The 19,205-nt window shown below is 37.3% G+C and overlaps 2 protein-coding genes and 1 long non-coding RNA gene across 4 annotated transcripts; 1 reads left to right on the top strand and 2 right to left on the bottom strand.

The window, feature by feature from the left end:
• Positions 1 to 717: 717 nt before the first annotated feature.
• On the top strand, positions 718 to 5,969 carry LOC147535124 (enolase-like). The gene is made up of 17 exons (XM_086648268.1): positions 718 to 1,683; positions 1,975 to 2,038; positions 2,222 to 2,286; positions 2,400 to 2,447; positions 2,533 to 2,619; positions 2,732 to 2,812; positions 2,911 to 3,012; positions 3,115 to 3,195; positions 3,362 to 3,436; positions 3,937 to 3,999; positions 4,104 to 4,184; positions 4,407 to 4,601; positions 4,674 to 4,724; positions 5,115 to 5,203; positions 5,295 to 5,346; positions 5,461 to 5,517; positions 5,726 to 5,969. The coding sequence occupies exons 1-17, from the start codon at positions 1,618 to 1,620 to the stop codon at positions 5,804 to 5,806; spliced, it is 1,338 nt and encodes a 445-aa protein (XP_086504394.1). The 5' UTR covers positions 718 to 1,617; the 3' UTR covers positions 5,807 to 5,969.
• Positions 5,970 to 5,971: 2 nt separating this feature from the next.
• On the bottom strand, positions 5,972 to 8,748 carry LOC147535123 (protein cornichon homolog 4-like). Of its 2 annotated transcripts, XM_086648270.1 has the most exons (6): positions 8,607 to 8,748; positions 8,269 to 8,468; positions 7,220 to 7,401; positions 6,883 to 7,005; positions 6,710 to 6,791; positions 5,972 to 6,282 (listed from the first exon to the last, which is right to left on the bottom strand). In XM_086648270.1, the coding sequence occupies exons 2-5, from the start codon at positions 8,341 to 8,343 to the stop codon at positions 6,758 to 6,760; spliced, it is 414 nt and encodes a 137-aa protein (XP_086504396.1). In that variant the 5' UTR covers positions 8,344 to 8,468; positions 8,607 to 8,748; the 3' UTR covers positions 5,972 to 6,282; positions 6,710 to 6,757. The 2 variants fall into 2 exon arrangements, with proteins under 2 accessions (XP_086504396.1, XP_086504395.1); XM_086648269.1 differs by lacking the exon at positions 8,607 to 8,748 and having other exon boundaries at positions 8,269 to 8,548.
• An 862-nt stretch (positions 8,749 to 9,610) lies between these two features.
• Positions 9,611 to 11,377, bottom strand: LOC147535122 (uncharacterized). Its single transcript, XR_015227716.1, has 2 exons — positions 10,744 to 11,377; positions 9,611 to 9,964 (listed from the first exon to the last, which is right to left on the bottom strand). It is a non-coding gene; the product is annotated as an uncharacterized LOC147535122 (long non-coding RNA).
• Positions 11,378 to 19,205: the final 7,828 nt, after the last annotated feature.

Below are 19,205 nucleotides of genomic sequence, written 5' to 3'. Positions count from 1 at the left end.
TCAAAGATCCAAGATGGTGTTTTTTGAAGAAAAAGAATTTGTACGTGCATATAACCCTTACCGGTGAGATATTATAACCTTGGGTCAAGAAAAAAACCCACAAAAAACGCACTAGACTATAATTGACCCAGTTGGCCATAATATAGTGTCCAATAAATTTTGAAATAAATTTGAAGGCCACCAACTATATATATATATATATATATTTGGAAATTGACTACGATCTACGATAGTCATTACATTGGCATTGATACATTAAAGATGTGATAAGTACGAAACTGTCAAATTCAAACTCTTACGAAGAACGGTCTTAAAGTCCAACTAAAATATGACCTAAAATCCAACAACATATTTTTATACCTTAACATCTCAAGTTCAATAAACCATGGAAACCATCTCCTCTGTAGACCGAACCTGGGACCTTCAGCATTTTGGAGCTTATGTTAACACATTCACTTGGACAACAAATTGTTGACGTGTAATTATATTTTTAGTTACAAGATGTGATGTGGTTCACTACTTTCGATTTTTTTTTTTGATGGTACTACTTTGAATTTTATATCACCCAAAGGTAGTTACTACTAATTTTATATCCACTCCGTACCGAATGAAGAACCTCCAAGATTTCGATACACATATCTTACCAACTAAAATATCAGTTGGCGGTTTCTTCACCCATAACTATCTTGCTCTCATTTTGTCCCTGCAAGAGTAACCGTCTTTAATTTTTATGGTGAAGGGAGTGATTCCTTCACCGGAATCTCCTTTTTCCTTAAAGAAAATTCTAATTTTTTTTTCTTAGTATTTGTACTTTAATCCGAGTGGGGGATTAATGTGATTTGAGTTTCATTTGATCATCTTTTATCTTCTTCTTCATGTTCAGATTTTTTATGTCTTTCATGTCTCTTTTTATATTGTTATCAAATATAAAGAGAGGTCTAAATCAGAACCGAGAGTAAATCCCAAATATGAGATTATTGAGAAAGAGAAAATCAATAGTGGTTTTAAATCGTTACAATAATTGTTTGTTTTGGTTAAAACAGTGATTAAACAAAAAAGAGCACAAAAATGAAGATTGGACAACATCTTATCGAATCAAGAGGACAACAACTTATTAAATTGAGATGACAGCATCTTATTCACTCAACAACCTCAGTTTGGTTCATTGTACCTATATATATATTGAAGTACAATAAAGGTTAAGATTTTTAGGGTCTTTTCATTTTGTGACTTCTAGGGTTTTTTCATTTTATTACTGCATATTGTTATTGTAATGTTGTACTCGTGTAAGCTTTGTAATGTAATTTACTTTTGTAAGTCTTGTATCGTAATTTATTTTCGTAAGTCTCATATTGTGCTTAAAAGGGTTGAAACTCTCCAAATCATGTAATATATTGGATTTAATTAGGACTTACGGAAAAAAAAAAAAAAAAAAAAAAAAAAAAGATGATCAAATATAATCATATTGGTTGTCTTGATCAACCGTTAAGATCTTAGGACGATCTTACACAATAAATATCCTCTTCCGGGAGAACTAGTTACAAAATCCTAGGCGTTCGGAAGTAACGAAGTTCATCGTACTCTTTCTTGTATAAATCGCTACAAGATTTTTTATTAATGGCGACGATCAGGGGAGTTAAAGCTAGACAGATTTTTGACAGTCGTGGAAACCCTACCGTCGAAGTTAGTTAGTACTTCCATTTTCATTCTTTTTTTCCTTTCATCATTTTTGTATTTCTAATAATTACTACTCCATAGTTCCTGTTTGGTGGTCATCACTCAAAAATCAAATTTCTAGCAGTATTACTTATGTTCCAATAAGGGGATTTTAATGCATTTCCTCCTCAAAAAATTTCATGTTTACTTTTGTTAGATTGATTTACTGCTTATTATTCGAGTTGCTGATTTTAACTTGATTGACGACAATCTTTTGATTCTTTTCATAGACATTTGAATATGATGATGAAATTTCAGGTTGATGTTAGTTTATCAGACGGAACCCTAGCAAGGGCTGCTGTTCCAAGTGGAGCTTCTACTGGTAAACCATTAGTATTTCTAAGACAATGCCTTGCTTCTTCTACACTTTGAGATGCATTTTGAAAAAATAAAAATATTTTTTTTGTTCAGAGTTTGAATGGAACAGATTATTATTTATTAGCCGCTTAGCTCTTGTATAAATATTGAATTCTTTTTTCCTTTGGTTAATTGTTTATCCGTGAAGGTATCTATGAAGCTCTAGAATTAAGAGACGGCGGATCTGATTACCTTGGCAAAGGTGTTTCAAAGGTTATTACTCTCTGAGATTATTTTTACTACTACTTTCTCTATAATCCATTTGATTTCTAAAGTAGTAGCTGCTTAGTGGTTTTCGTGACATCATTTATTTCTTTCTTGATCAGGCTGTTGAAAATGTCAACGGAATTATTGGACCCGCTTTGATTGGCAAGGTACTTCTGAGGCATAATTAAACTCTCGACTTTTCTCGTGGGCTAATCCAGAAGTTTTGTTTGATGCATACAATATCTTTTATAGGACCCAACAAAGCAGACTGCGCTCGACAACTTCATGGTACAACAACTTGATGGAACAGTCAACGAGTGGGGTTGGTGCAAACAAAAGGTATAGTGATTATAGGCGTTATGCTACGACTTTCACTCCGCTATTACTATCATCTTGCAATTTCCCTCTGCTCTATTTGTCCATTCTAATATTTCATTACCTATATATTCAGCTTGGCGCAAATGCTATATTGGCAGTATCACTTGCAATATGCAAGGCTGGAGCTAGTGTGAACAAGATCCCCTTGTACAAGGTACATTTCTTTTGTTAATATGATCCCTTCTTCCATGATGTACGCAATCATTTGATGTAGTTTGTATCATGGCTATTTTTTTTCTTTTTATATTGCAGCATATTGCGAATCTTGCTGGTAACAAAAACTTAGTGCTACCTGTACCTGCTTTCAATGTCATCAATGGCGGTTCACATGCAGGCAACAAACTGGCAATGCAGGTACTCCACGGATAAAGATCAGCTAGTGAAGGCCTGGCATAAGAATAAATAGAGATTTTTGTAGTTATTGTGGAAATATTTTCTCACTTCTCCATTTTGTAGGAATTTATGATCCTTCCTGTTGGGGCTTCTTCCTTCAAGGAGGCCATGAAGATGGGTGTAGAAGTATACCATCACTTGAAGGTGACAGTCACATCTTCTACCTTTGGAACTTCTGTAAAAGCGATTATGTAATTCAAGTGTCTTATAGTGGGGTCTTTCCCCAACAATGGGGTGTAAGGTACTGGTTCCAATTACGAATCAGAACGGCTTCCTGCGGAGTTAATAAAATTGCTTGTTTATATTTCAGGCTGTAATTAAGAAGAAGTATGGGCAGGATGCTACAAATGTAGGTGACGAAGGTGGCTTTGCACCTAATATTCAGGTTTGCAGTTTTTTCATTACAGACGTGTTCTTTGTTGAAACTTGGACCTTTTCTTGTTGAAATCTCAATATGTCTTTTAGGTATTAGTCTAATACCCAGGTTTTTTTCCAGATAAATGTAAAATATGATTTAACAAGGTGTGAGCCCAAAAATTATACTTCTAATTAGCCTAATTCTGTTGAAGACGGAAGCCTACCTTCAAACAAAGGTGAGGTGTACATCACTTAAAGCTAACTAAACCTAAGTGTCACTCCTATGTACAGATCTTGTGAAATGTCTTAACTTTTTAACTAAACTTTTAACATAAATAATTGAAGAGTAATTTCTTGCGGAATATGAACTCTATAGTGCCCCAGGGTTAAAAATGTAGATAAACGTGTCATTGTTTAGGCATATAATTTCGAATAATGGACCAGAACCAACTTTCAAGTATTGAGATTAATATATTAGACAGTGTGTACTGATGTAATTTGTCCTCTCTGTAAACGTAAAATATACAGGAAAACAAAGAGGGTCTTGAACTTCTAAAGACAGCAATAGGGAAGGCTGGATACACTGGCAAAGTAAGTCCGTCTCCTCATCCTGGAATCTCCTTCCTATTTTTTCTGTTTTATTCTTCCCCAGTATTGCATATTATCTGATTGTATGCCTCTGCTTCTTGTATTAGGTTGTGATTGGGATGGATGTTGCTGCTTCAGAGTTTTATGATAATAAGGATAAGACTTACGACTTAAATTTCAAGGAGGAGGTACGAGATACCCAGTGCCCTTTGTACACAAACCCATGGGTTTTTTGTTCTTTTCTAATTATATCTGTGTTGTGTCTGTTATTTTACTAAATGCAAATTTATAAGCTTGAATTTGTCCAACAATAATAGCGCATCGATCCATGAACCTATTGAACATGTCTCCTGCTTAGTTTTATCTACATGGAATCAACAATTTAAAATTGAATCTTCCATATACTGCAGAACAATGACGGGTCAGAGAAGATATCAGGAGACAGTTTGAAGAACGTTTACAAGTCCTTTGTCACAGATTACCCAATTGTGTCCATTGAAGACCCATTTGACCAGGATGACTGGGAACACTATGCTAAGATGACCAGTGAGGTCGGGGGGGAAGTACAGATTGTCGGAGATGATCTCCTTGTCACTAATCCAAAGGTAATATACATGAGTAGTAACTTGTAGACGATATAATTTCTTCTCTTAATCATGGTATATGTGATTGTTCAGCGTGTGGAGAAGGCAATCAAGGAGAAGACCTGCAATGCCCTTTTGTTGAAGGTACTAAATTTTTTTTGCGTTCATGCATTTTAACAATGTAATTTATTAGGTTCTTACGAATCATCGTTTGGATGTGGTTTCTTATACTAAAAAGGCGTGGTTTCTTATATTTAAAAGGTAATGGTTTACGAATTATGACTTCCCATGCAGTTTAACATTATACCATTTTGTCTCTCAAAATCCAAAGTATTGTTTTAGCGTGCATGACACATTATATCGTGCTAAATTAGAATGATAACTTTCCTCAAATAACATATATCCACTATTTGATTCTTGCATGGTTAAGTATTAGATTTGACTTCTTTAAGTTCTTTCATTTTCGTTATTATTTGTAGATTACTCATTAAAAGGCGAACATTCTGATTATGCCTTTTCTCTCTTTTTGACTAGGTGAATCAAATTGGTTCAGTAACAGAGAGTATCGAGGCTGTAAAGATGTCTAAACACGCTGGTTGGGGTGTGATGGCTAGCCACCGGAGGTTGTAAACATTCTCTATTGATATAATATAATAGAAAACGTAAATAAATAATTATTTGAGACGGTAAACTGAGTTCTTTTTGTGGATGCAGTGGTGAAACTGAGGATACTTTCATTGCTGATCTCTCTGTTGGTTTGGCTACGGTGAGCATCTGCTTCCTTTTTTGGAACTCCAGCACTTCTCTCCACGGTATTCGTAAAAATTGAAATTTGATCCATCACTTAATTTGCAACTACTTGTTACTTGTGGTGAAATAGGGCCAAATCAAAACCGGAGCTCCATGCAGATCCGAACGGCTTGCCAAATATAACCAGGTAACTGAAATTCTTTTTAGGTTTCTCTAAAAATCCAAAATTTTGTTTAGCTTTCTTTAAAATCTGAAATTTCGTCTTATCGAACAAGATTCTAAGAAGTCTCACATGCAACTTACGAATTATGTTCTACTAGATATCAGGCGTAAAAAACCCATTTATATGTGTGTTCAATTGGACTGACTTTTTTTTTGGTGTGGTTGTGCTGCAGCTTCTAAGGATCGAAGAAGAACTTGGATCTGCTGCAATATATGCAGGAGCAAAGTTCAGAGACCCCGTGGAACCTTACTGAATATAATATCGTAGTTCAGCTAGCATAGAAATGTCTTCATCTTTTGCTTGTTTCATGAGGATAGATTAACTTAACCCATGTCTTAACTTGAAGACGTAATTAAGTAATGCAGATTTGATATATGTTTCAAGTGTTAAGTTAATACTGTGTCAACTCTTGTTTCGATGAGGAAGACTCTCTTTTGTTGAAGATAGTAAAATGTTTGGAAATGGATAACATGGATAGACTGAGAATGACAAATGATGGAGATACATATCCAATCTTTTCACTAACAACTTCGATTTTTGGAAGAAAAAGAAGGTGAAGAAAAGGGTGAGAAAAGATGACAAGCTCTTTAACACCAATAAAGATTAAGAATTGTACAAGAAAATTAGTGAATAAACTGAGTCTAGAGTCGCCCACTGCCCGAGTGTCAGAATCGTGTTTAATCTTCAATCTTGAACTCAAGCAATCTACTCCGCTTCAATCTCCAGTTCCTGAAATGACATCCAATCTCAGTTAGTACACATTGTAGAAGATGAATTTATTCTTGATACATAAACCGATTTCCATCTTAATGGAAACAGTAATTTTGCAGTATCTCATTTTCGGAATGTGGATTATTGTTAATGTCGTGTTCGCAAACTTAGTATCCTGAGAAAAACCTTATCAACCATTAATTTTGGGGAGATTTCCAATTCCTGTATTTTTCATAGAAAGAAACATCGAATGATATCTGGGTTAGATACAAAATGCCACCTTTATCTATTGGGTGTTTGTGATCAGCGAATGACAAAAGCGTCTGAGTTGTGACAAAGACATTCCCTAATCCAGATAAACTTGGGTGCATTCTATCTTGCAAAATATGCAGCTAATCCATGTTTGTCTAAGAAAAAAACAAGCTTCGTATCACTTTGTACTTACAGGAGAACCACCCTAGAATGATGAAAACATGGAAGTGGCAATGCTTCGTTACTCGTCGTCCTCCAATATGCTATAAATCATCCTACAATGAATATAAATATAAGGCTGAAGGTCAGCTTTTGTAGTTCAGATATTACTTGCTTAAAAATCAGGATATTTGTTGTTAAACGTACCAGAAGAGAGTGAGGAAGAGCATGACAACAAGATAAATGAGCTTAATGAGCCGTCGCTTCTTTTCCCAATTGAGCAAGTTGAATATTTCGGTAACATCTACCAAATGTTGCCTCTGCATATACCTGATGACGGAATAACATATCCAAAATGAATTGAAAATATAGAATTAATTGTCATGGACTCGAATAATCCAATTTAAGACAGTGTCTTGCCATATCCATATGGTTCTCTATTAATAGCAGTAAAGATCGGTACATAGTTATGTATTAGTATTTACTTAATAGTTACGAATTAATATTTACATTCAAATGCAGAAAGAGAAGATGGAGGACTTACAGTCTAACATTATAGTACAAACATGGTGTACATAACAAAAACATAACCCAATGTCCTGATATAAGAAACATGAAGCACAGAACTCCTTGTGCGATAAATTCAGGTAAAATCACAACGTTTATGCGTGATGCTGAATCGTACGGATTGATATAATCAAACTCTAAGTCGGCAAAGCATGTGAGCTGCAAGTAATGCTTTCATGAGTTAGATAACCTAATTTACATGTCATAAAAGAGAACTGCAGAAACAAAATTGACAAACAAGATGACCTTTCCGTCGAAAGAGCGTGCTAATTGTTTTACATTTTCCATTAGTCAGACAAATAGTTCATTGAGTTCGATTAAGATCCATGAAGGTTCAATTAATAGCTTTATCCCTTTGTTCCACGAATCCTCAATATTCCCACATATGACTCAAATGCAATGACATAATACAAAAAGAGTAGTATCTGCGAAGGGTCCAAAACTAGGTCAATAAGATCCATAAGCTATGTGGGTACTCGAATAGGTTGAACGAAAAGCACGATGGTCGTCTCTAACTTTTGACATTCCCAGCTCTCGACACTGTAAAGGCCTTCCAGTCCATCAAGGACTAGAATACCTAGGATTGAAACACTGTATATTATGAAAAAAAAAGTTCCAATTCTACCATTCAACTATGCCGAAGCGAAACCTAGAAAAATGTGGTTTGTCTTGTTACATCCATAAGCATAAAATTCAGATGCAAAATAAGCAGTAGCAGCAAGCCACAAAGGTTCTATATCTCTCTCTATTTTGGTTTGGGTGTTCAAATCATGATTATGGACTCAATTAAGAGATGGGTTGGTAAAAGAAAAGTCTAACATTTTCTTCATAAATCATATTAGTACACCTCCAATTCACACTACAGAATCAGGGTAGAACAGAAACCCTAAATACCCGATTGAGAATCCATTCACAAATTACAGGAACCAAGGCCGTTAAGCACCAAAATTCAGCTCAAATCTCTATATAACCACTGTAAAAAATCAATCTTTTTTTAAACAAAATCAAGAATAGAGAGAGAGAGACCTGGTAGACGACTAGGGCTAAATTAGCAATGAGGAGAAAGAAAGCAAACACCCATGTTAAGAGATCCCACACCATCCTCACTTATTTTCTCTCTCTCTAAGTTATAGATTCTGGATTGCCCCCAACCTGGTCGACGATCCCGTTAGATAGATATAGATAGAGAGAGAGCATAAACTAGGTCTCGGAGGTCCTTTCTCAATCTACAATAATAAAAAAACAGATAACAGTTGAGATAGGGTTCCTTGACTTTCCTCTGAAACACGTTAAGCACTTGTTTCATACAAAAAAAGTTACAAAGAAGAAGAAGATGAAGAAGAAGAAATATACAAGTTAAGTACCTCTAGGAAGCATCTATGTTTTCTTTTGGAGCTGCCTGGGGACACTATTGGAAGTGTACTAACAATCTCAAGCCCACTCTGGCTGCTGGGCTGATAATATGTATGTACGTCTGACACCCACTGAAGTGCCGATAATATGTATGTATGTCTCTCCACTGAAGAGATCCTATAAATTCAACCAAAGGTGGCGAGTGTCGACCATATAACTCCGTTGGCAAAGGGTCAACAGGTCGCTCATTATCTAGCATGGTATACGGTTTAAGTTGGGTTGTGTTCTGAATCTCCATGTGCATCAATAATCCACAACTCTATCACACCCGACTAAGGGTGTAAAATAGCCTGATTGCACAAGGTCAGACAACAAGGCCTACTCCTGAACCTGAAGGGTTGTCCATTTTCTGAGATAGATATACTCTTTCATTCTCGCTAGGTTTGGGATCTTGGCAGGCATAGGCAGAGCATGTCTAGTCCATTTTGATAGAACGTAATGATGAAAAAATTGAGGATTTTAGATCTCAAGTGGTCCAATTAAATTTTAAGATGACCCAAAGTGTTATTCCTTTCAAAATTTTGTATGCCAAGTATAATAATTTTCAAGAAGGCAAACATCTTGGAAAACAAAAAAGCAAAAAAAAGTAAAACATGCATTAATAATAGATCCTCAAGTATTATGAATGAAGTTATCTTCACTACTGTTTGCCTTCTTGAGCATTGTATTTCACTTAAACAGTTTATCAATGAAGTTATCTTCCAAAAAAAAAAAAAAAAATCCTCGAGTACTAGATAAATAGGCAATTTACTACGTAACTAATGAATGCATGTGATAACATTTAACAAAAATGTTAGAAATTCTCCTTTGATGACTTACCAAAAAAAGAAAACCTCTTTTGATGACTGCTTCGCTTATGTGACGACGAACAAAACAAATGAGGCATTCTAGTCTTTTCCCACTCATTGTCTTATTAAGGAAGGTCATCAAAGGAGTACATGTATCGGCTTTGAACTTTAAACTAAGTTGCCGTTTGTTCCATTCAACACAACACAATCGAAATAACATTCTTAACAAGAAAGTTTACCAAATATAAACTAAATATAATCCTCAAGAAAATTAAAGCAAATTTTTTGAATTCACTACATGTATAAAAAAGCAAAAGATCAAAACCTAAGAGTACGCCCGCCCAACCTGCTACTAAAATCCATAAATTTACTCCACAGCAAATAGGAGGACTTGGCCACTTCTTTCTTTGCTTCATTGGAGCATGAAGTGGAAGACTTCATTGTACTTCTTCTTGTTGGGTTTAAACATAAAAAGAAATTCCTTGATCCCAAGCTTATCAACTTCTCCTCCCCATCCAAACCTATTTCAAAGATTAAATCAAGAGTTATTCCCTCTGTTCTATACGAAAGAAATTAAGATAACCAAAAAGCTACAATAATTTAGCCCAATTGATAAACAATAAGAACTACCCCATTTTAACTAAAATTTAACAACTTTCTAGCAAGCCAAGAAGAATTAACTCTAAATTTTAATTACTTACTCATGGCATAAGAAAGGGAATTTGCCTTAGTCATTTTAGAAATCCTTTTGTATTACTCGTGTGCCATAATTGAACCAAACGAGGTCAAGCGGAAGTGTTCAATGCCTCAATGTTACCGAAATTCAAATAGCTTCAGTATGTATTACAAATATCAACAGAGGTATTTTAGCTCGATGATACTAGAATTCAAATAGCTTTAGTATGTATTACAAATATCAACAGAGGTGTTTTAGCTCGATGATACTAGAATTCAAATAGCTTCGGTATGTTTTACAAATATCAATACGCGATAAGCTACCACACATATGCGTAAGTCTGCTAGGGCTATACATCTGGAATATGTTATTTTTCTGCAGCGATATATTATAGGCTAATTTAATAGTCAATATATATTTTCTACCAGGCAGGAATATAATAAAATTGTCCTATTGACAAGACTTTTAAATTTGAACTATTAAACTAAAAAAAATTAGTATAATAAAAAGATTTCAATTGCTAATGGATCAAACAAGTGATAAAACGAATTATTAATGTACTAACAAGAAATTAAGAACATGTGAAAAAAAATAGAAATAGTAATTAGATATAGAAAAGCTTACTTTCCAAGCAAAATTGAGAATAATGGAGTTGGTAAAATTGAGGATCTGTTTCAATCAAATAGGGTCTTCTCTTCTCCTTGACATAAATCTGTAAAACTATTTTAATCAAATCATCAACCGTCTTGTCTGTAGATGTCACAACATTAATCGGTCCTAAACTCCTTTCAATCGTCACCTTTATTAGAAGTTGTGTCAGTTTCCGGTTACTGGTCACCGACGACATATTGCCAGGGTGAAGAGGAGGAATGGGAGTTTCCGACGAATTTTTTGACTCTTGGATCGTCGGAGAGGGAAGAGTTTCCGATGGGTTTTACATTTTCCGCCGCTTTTGAGTCTGACAAGTGACTTTGGAGAAGTCGCGATAAGGGTTTTGTTGTTGTTGTTAGGGTTTTTAATGGACATAATAAGATGACGACGATCTTAAGGATTTTGGAAGAGGAAATAGCGGGAAGAAGTTTAGGGAGGCCGGAAACATCTGTTATCATTTGTGGGTTTTTCTTGATTAGAGATCCAAAAGGTTGGGTTAATTTTATCAAAATTCTATTGTCCCTCCATGTGGTCCCTCCCAAGCCTTCCCCGTGATGTGACAACATATCACTTGAGCAGATACTTTCGCTATTCACTCTCTTTCTTCAATGACCTATATTTCTCACGCATTCTCCAAATAACAACATATCTTCTACGTATACATCATTAAATCAATTAACAGTACACCTGTAGATCCGAGTTTGCTTATCATGATCCGAGTTTGTTTGCTTATTTTTTTGGAAAAAATAAAATAGTGTCATTGCTGAAAAATCAATACAACTGCAACTCTAGAAGCCTAGATGGCTAACCATCTATTACAAAGACAAAAGACAAGAAAAATCAGTTACAGGAGACTTATAGCCTAGATAAAGCATCCAAATTCCTGATGTATTGGCGGGAAATTTAGCCAAAACTCCCTAAAAACTTTGGCCTTTGGTTAAAAAGGATTGGACAATTTTTTATGGGCTTCAGCTCCCTGTGGCATTTTTGTAAATTATCTAATATAGGGAAAAGACAAAACTGACCTTATTGCAAACCAATTTGCAAAGCAGTGCAAACTAGTTTGCAAGGCAAACCAGATTGCAAACTAGTGCAAACCAGTTTGCAAAGCTTTGCACGGCAAACCAGATTGCAAACCAGTTTGCAAATCAGTTTGCAAAGCTCTGCAAGGCAAACCAGATTGCAAACCAATTTGCAAAGTAGTGCAAACCAGTTTGCAAATCAGTTTGCAAACTAGTTTGCAAAGCTTCGCAAAATCAAACCCTAACAAAATAAGTAACTAAGAAGTAAGATTATATAAAATGTGAGGGTTTTTGGAAAATCTGAGGGTGTTTCTAAAATTTTCCTTTATACAAAGGTCAATTCAGGTATACAAAATTAAGGGATTTTTAGAATTGTCCTTCAAGCCTATTTCCAAACTTTTCATGGTGCCTGGAAGGAAAAAAAGATAACTTGTCTTTTTGACAAAAAAAACAAAAAATTGGGTCTCCAGCCCAATTTTCTGTTGGCTAAAAGGGGTCGACTTGCTCCATAGTTGATTGGTTGCCCAATAGTGAATTAGGCTCTTAGCTTGAGTGATGATATTACTCCGGGTAGCTTCTCTGTCATTTTCTATCTCCATAACTCTATTATTACGCTTGAATCATATGACCCATATGATCGTCGGATGGGTACAAAGATGGAGGAAGGACTTTCTATATGTTACTTTCTTTGGTTTCCATTCGATCAAGAGGTTGGAGATTGATTGAGTGCTGCGGTTTGTATGATGAGAGGGGATTAAAACTTGCCAAAACTTAAAAGTGATGGAGCAATTAAGGAATAGGTGATTCACAATTGGACTTACGCAGAGAGCATATGTTTAGAGTTATAAAGCCTCTTAGAATAATCTTGTCCATGGTTGGAGTAGCTTTATGGATGATAGCCCAAAGAAGAAAAGAGACTTTTGAAGGATTACATTTGTTACAAATCCAATTTGGAAGTGGCTGATGTGAGGATGCATCTTGATGTTTTAGCTGTAAATACAAAGATTTGACTGAGAAACCATGGTTTGTAGGAAGCCACTTAAGTGAATCGATCGAGGAATTGAAGGAAGATGAAGTTTTTGTTGTAGACTCAAGGAGACCAGTTCTCTGATGTTCTAACTGGACGAGAAAAATGAAGATTCCATGAAACCTCGATGAAAGCACCACCCAAATTATCCTCTATAGATGCAAATTATCCTCGATGAAGATGCTCTTGCTTGCTCACGAAGAAGACTATCAAGTAACAGTAAACCCCTTGAGTCTAGCAAAAGAGTTCGATGCCTTTGCTTGCTTATTAAGATCCGAGACCTAGGGTTTTTGAGCTGAAGAGAGTTTGCTCTCAGTGCCCTCGATTTGTAAGTAAGGTTCTGAAAAGAGTTTGAACCCTTACGCAAGGTCTGACCAATCCGAGGACTAAGGCAAGGTCTAAGACGGGCAGTTAGAAAAAGGCACCTATAGAGATGTTGGAGGTCAAACGAGAATACGAGATTGAATAGAGCCAATCCCAATTCTAACGCGCGAATTTCAATTTGAAGGAACGCAAGTAGCCTTTCCCATTTAGGTTGTCTTGGTCGAAAGTTTTGTATAAAGAAAAAAATCCATAACAATAATTTGGGTGAAAACAAAACATTGGCCAATGCCCCACCAATTGGCTTTTAACTTCTTAAAAAGAAAATAGCATAAACATACATGTGTTTTGGACACAATGATAGAAGGAGAAAAACGAAGGAGCTGCATCAAAGAAATCAATTAGAGCTATTTCATGTGATAAAATTATAATTGATTGTGAGGGCAATCAACTATTGAAACCCCAACCACAGGCTGTGGTCCACAGCTATTGGACTTCAACTTGTATCGGGACAGGTCGCCATGCGAGTTGAAGTTTAACCACGATGGAATTGACGTTATGAAAAGACCATACTACTAGTATATTTAATTGATAGTTTTTTTTTCATACTTTACTTTTTTTCTTTGTTGAAGTTATCATAGACTTACTTATTATCACGAAATTGAAAATTTGGCATGGTTCAAATAACTAGTTAATTTACTCAGCAATGCCATCACATCTGACAGAAAATTAGTGATATATTGTTGGAAGGTCCACTCCACTCGGCCAAACCGAGTGGACTTGGTCCGAATAGGAGTCCTACTACAACTAGGATTCCTTAGGTATTAGGATTGTAATTTAGATTAGTTTAGGATTAGTTTTAGTTTTAGATAAGTTTTGGTAACTTAAAACTCTTCATCATGTAAACCTATATAAGGAGATCATACACAATGTAATTAACAAGTTGTAGTGTAATAAAGCAAGGTATTTACCTATCTCTCTATCTCTCTCACACAACAACAACAACAAGCTCATCATCTTCATCTCTCGGCTTCAACCGAGATTGTCATCATCATCCCTCGGTTATAACCGAGAGCTCAGCTCATCTCTCCCTCTCTCGGTTATACCCGAGCTTCATCACTCTCGGCCTCACCGAGAGTTGACATACACCTCTCGGTTATAGCCGAGAGTGCCTCATTCTCTTCCTCTCACTCGGTCATCAACCGAGATAAAGATCTCCTTCGTCTCCACTCGTTCATACTCGAGTGTGTCCATCTCTCAAAGGTTTAACCTTTTCACATGGTATAAGAGCCTTCAATTTTTTTCTTGAATCATGACTACTCCCGAAACTTCGGAAACTTCTCAAATTCACACTAATCAAAATAGTGGGCCGTTTGATGTTCACCATTCGGATTCTCCTACTACTATTCTTATTACACCACTTCTAACCGGTGATAATTACTCCTCATGGTCTCGAGGAATGTCAAAGGCTTTAAGGGCTAAGGGCAAACTAGGTTTCGTAGATGGAAGCATCGATAAACCCACCGATCCTAATGAATTAGAACAATGGGGACGATGTAACGATCTCGTTTCTAGTTGGCTTATTAATTCGGTAGACCCACCTCTCCGATCATCTATCTTATATGATGAAACGGCATCCGATATATGGAAGAATCTCTTTGATAGGTTTCATCAAACCAATGCTCCTAAAATCTTTCAATTAAAGAGAGCTATTTCTTGTCTCAAACAAGGAAATTTAGACGTTTCTACGTATTTTACACACCTCAAGGCTCTTCAAGATGAACTCAATTCCTTGCTAATCACCGAGCCTTGTATATGTGGACATGGTCGCTCTTTGGTTGAAAGAACTAACCAAGATAGAGCCATGGAATTTCTTCAAGGTCTTAATGACCGATTCTCATCAATTCGGAGTCAAAACTTATTGATTGAACCTTTTCCTTCAATTCTTCGAATACATTCACTTATCAAGCAAGAAGAGGTTCAACAAAATCTCATTACTCCTATGAATGTTGACTCAAACACTGCTGCCCTTGCCGTTGGTTCTAACGATTACTCGAATAACCGATTCAACGGTTCCGATAAACAACGTACTAAACGTCCTCGACCCTTTTGCGAAAATTGCAAAATTCATGGACATGATGTTTCGTCATGCTACAAATTACATGGGTATCCACCCAACTATGGTCAACGTGGAAGAAACCGAACACGACAAGATGCCGTGACAGCCTCGGTTATGGAAAATAATGGTTCGGCCGCGAACCATAATGGTTCGGCCATGAACCATATAAACGGTTCGGTCATGAACAATTCGGGGGTGCCTGTAGCGTCATCTTTTACCAATGAGCAATATCAAGGTATTTTAGCTCTATTGGACCGAAATAGGCAAACAACCGACAATTCTACAGGCACCACCAAAGATCCCTTCATCAATCTCACCGGTAAGTACTCTTCTTCTTCTCATCCTCCTTGGGTTATTGATTCGGGAGCGGCTAAACATATTTGTTCTCATCTTTCAAGATTCTCTTCTTATTCCCTTGCACCACCGGATTTATACGTCCGATTACCGGATGACTCCCGAGTCAAGGTTGATCATATTGGTACCATCTATTTTTCAAATAGATTTTATTTAAAGGATGTTCTTCACATCCCTTCTTTTCAATTTAATCTCATATCTATATCTCAGATTTCTAAATCACTTCGTTGTACCGTCCTTTTTGACCGTGATTTGTGTCTTTTTCAGGACCGAAAAACGAAGACGGAGATTGGGCATGGTAGTCTTCATGACGACCTTTATTTCCTTCGCACGGAGCGTCCCATCCTTTCAGTTTCAAATCTAGTTAGAGATAATTCTAGTCATGAGTCTTTTGTTTTATGGCATTGCCGTCTTGGCCATCCTTCTTTTTCCCGTTTTCAATATTTTAATTCTAGACTTCCATGTATGAATTTTAATTTTTTATCAAATAAAGTACCGTGCGAATTATGTCCCCTTTATAAACAAAGTCGCTTACCTTTTCCAAATAGTACTACTACTTCCTCACGTATTTTTGACATAGTACATATGGATTTATGGGGTCCCTTTCCGGTTCCCTCCACCTCCGGGTGTCGTTATTTTTTAACCCTCGTTGACGACTTTTCACGTTGCACTTGGATATTTCTCATGAGTTCCAAATCGGACTCAAATACGTTAATTATGAATTTTTCTAATTACGTTAATACGCAATTCAATTGCAAAATTAAAACAATTCGATCGGATAACGGTTCCGAATTTATGAATAATTCTTTACAACATTGGTTTCTTGAAAAAGGAATTTCCCACCAACGTAGTTGTACCTATACACCTCAACAAAACGGAGTTGTTGAGCGCAAACATCGTCACATTCTTGAAGTGGCACGTTCTTTACGTCTTCAAGCTCATCTCCCTCTTTACTTTTGGGGAGAATGCGTTCTAACCGCCGTCTATCTTATAAACAAGTTACCTACACCTATCCTTAATGGCAAATCACCTCATGAAGTCCTCATGGGTTCTCCTCCGAATCTTTCACACTTACGTGTATTCGGTTGTCTTTGTTATGCCCGAATCCCTTTGGTCAAAACCAAGATGGATGCTCGTTCCTCCGCCGGCATCTTCCTTGGTTATCCTAATGGACAAAAGGGTTATCGAATTTATGATATCTCCACACGACGTATATATATTTCTCGTGATGTGACCTTTTTTGAAAATCGTTTCCCAATGTCATCCGAGCCGACGAACGAACCCTCTAGCTCGCGTCCGAGACCTTTCATCTCCATCGACGACGACGACACGTTCGACTTTCCGGCAATCGATAAGACCCCATCAACATCACCGCCGGACAGCAGCAGGTTCACCGATGAACCTGCTGTTGCTGTTCCGGCAGGTCTGGATTCGGGACAGGGGGTGCCTTCAGACACCCCCGATGACCCGACTACTGGTCATGTTCACACAGGACCGTCTCCCCCATCAGGGGTGCCTCCAGAGACTCCCGATGAGGACACGGGTACTGGTGTGCCTCCAGAAAATTTATCTACACCACCGAGCAGTGACCCTTCATTGCCGATTCCTCCATCCGACGTCCGGAGCTCCGACTCCGTCGTTGCCGATTCCGGCCGACTGGTTCGGTCTCGCCGCCCGCCTAGTCACCTTGATGACTATGTGTGTTCAAATACTAACATTGTTAAATATCCTCTTGAAAACTACTTTTCCATTAACTCGTTTACAAACTCTCATCAACAATTTCTTTCTTCGGTTTTATCATCTACCGAACCAACCTCCTTCACTCAAGCAATGAAGTCCCCCCATTGGAAGGAGGCCATGGCCAAGGAAATTTCAGCCTTGGAAGAAAATAAAACTTGGACAATCACCAATTTACCACCCGGCAAAAAGCCCATCGGTTGCAAATGGGTGTATAAAATTAAATTCAAATCCGATGGATCGATAGAGCGATACAAAGCCCGTCTAGTAGCCAAAGGCTATACCCAAATCGAAGGGTTAGACTATAATGACACTTTTGCTCCAGTTGCTAAGTTAGTAACTGTTCGTGTCCTTCTCTCTCTTGCCGCCATTAAAGGGTGGACTCTCCATCAATTGGATGTCAATAACGCCTTTCTTCAAGGCGACCTTCATGAAGAAGTTTACATGAAATTACCCCCCGGTTTTTCATCTCAGGGGGAGTCTAAAGTATGTCGTCTCCATAAATCTCTCTATGGTCTCAAACAGGCCTCTCGACAATGGTTTTCAAAATTTTCCTCTGTTCTCATCGAACGTGGTTTTTCTCAGTCTAAAAGTGACTATTCTCTCTTTACTTTTAGATCTCACTCCACTCAAATCTATGTCCTCGTCTACGTAGACGACATAATTATCACGGGAAATAATGATCATGCTATTTCCCAGTTAAAAATATTTCTAAATAAAGCCTTTTCACTAAAGGATCTAGGCCGCCTACAATACTTCCTTGGTATCGAAGTATCTCGCTCATCACAAGGCATATTTTTATGTCAAAGAAAATATGCTCTTGATATTTTAAAAGATTCTGGACTCACCGCTGCACGTCCTTCTGAGTTTCCCATGGAACAAAAATTACGTCTCAGTCCAACTGACGGTACACCTTTACCAGACCCGTCAGTTTACCGCCGTCTCATAGGCAGATTACTTTACTTAACGGTTACACGGCCGGATATCACCTTTGCCGTAAACAACCTCTCACAGTTCATGCAAACACCCAGCCAAGTACACTTAGACGCAGCTCATCGCGTTCTACGATACTTAAAGGGTACTCTTGATAAAGGAGTCTTCTTATCCGCAGACAGCTATCTCCATATTACAGGATACTGTGATTCGGATTGGGCAGGCTGTCCTTCAACCCGTAGATCTACTACTGGGTATTTCACAATGTTGGGATCCAGCCCTCTCTCCTGGAAATCAAAGAAGCAACCTACAGTTGCAAAATCTTCGGCAGAAGCAGAATATCGAGCTTTAGCCATCCTCACATGTGAATTACAATGGCTCAAGTATTTACTACTTGATTTTGGAATCAATCACTCTGACCCGATGACAGTTTACTGTGACAATCGGGCCGCCCTCCATATTGCTGATAATCCCGTCTTCCACGAACGTACAAAACACATTGAGATAGATTGCCACATCGTTCGTGAAAAGATTAAAGACAACGTCATTGCCACACGCTTCACCAGTACAGAAAATCAGTTAGCGGATATCTTCACAAAGCCACTTGGGGCAGAACCGTTCAAGAACATTATTGGCAAGTTAGGCGTTACTTCCATTCCCGCTCTAACTTGAGGGGGAGTGTTGGAAGGTCCACTCCACTCGGCCAAACCGAGTGGACTTGGTCCGAATAGGAGTCCTACTACAACTAGGATTCCTTAGGTATTAGGATTGTAATTTAGATTAGTTTAGGATTAGTTTTAGTTTTAGATAAGTTTTGGTAACTTAAAACTCTTCATCATGTAAACCTATATAAGGAGATCATACACAATGTAATTAACAAGTTGTAGTGTAATAAAGCAAGGTATTTACCTATCTCTCTATC

Source organism: Eschscholzia californica, unplaced genomic scaffold (assembly GCF_041429995.1).
Source record: "Eschscholzia californica isolate CP2 unplaced genomic scaffold, dmEscCali1.0.p SCAF_6, whole genome shotgun sequence".
Classification (NCBI taxonomy): Eukaryota; Viridiplantae; Streptophyta; class Magnoliopsida; order Ranunculales; family Papaveraceae; genus Eschscholzia; species Eschscholzia californica.
The sequence above is the reverse complement of the archived record's forward strand: the minus strand, read 5'-3'. Positions and strand labels throughout refer to the sequence as shown.

What these genes read in the sequence shown, in the direction of transcription:
- LOC147535124 (XM_086648268.1), top strand. Translation starts at nt 1,618, where the DNA reads ATGGCGACGATCAGGGGAGTTAAAGCTAGACAGATTTTTGACAGTCGT. An exon ending in TTGGCAAAGGTGTTTCAAAG is followed by an intron (nt 2,287 to 2,399) that starts GTTATTACTCTC and finishes TTTCTTGATCAG; the next exon opens with GCTGTTGAAAATGTCAACGG. An exon ending in GCAACAAACTGGCAATGCAG is followed by an intron (nt 3,013 to 3,114) that starts GTACTCCACGGA and finishes TCCATTTTGTAG; the next exon opens with GAATTTATGATCCTTCCTGT.
- LOC147535123 (XM_086648270.1), bottom strand. Translation starts at nt 8,343, where the DNA reads ATGGTGTGGGATCTCTTAACATGGGTGTTTGCTTTCTTTCTCCTCATT. An exon ending in TTGTACTATAATGTTAGACT is followed by an intron (nt 7,006 to 7,219) that starts GTAAGTCCTCCA and finishes TTCCGTCATCAG; the next exon opens with GTATATGCAGAGGCAACATT. An exon ending in CTCTTCCTCACTCTCTTCTG is followed by an intron (nt 6,792 to 6,882) that starts GTACGTTTAACA and finishes TATTCATTGTAG; the next exon opens with GATGATTTATAGCATATTGG.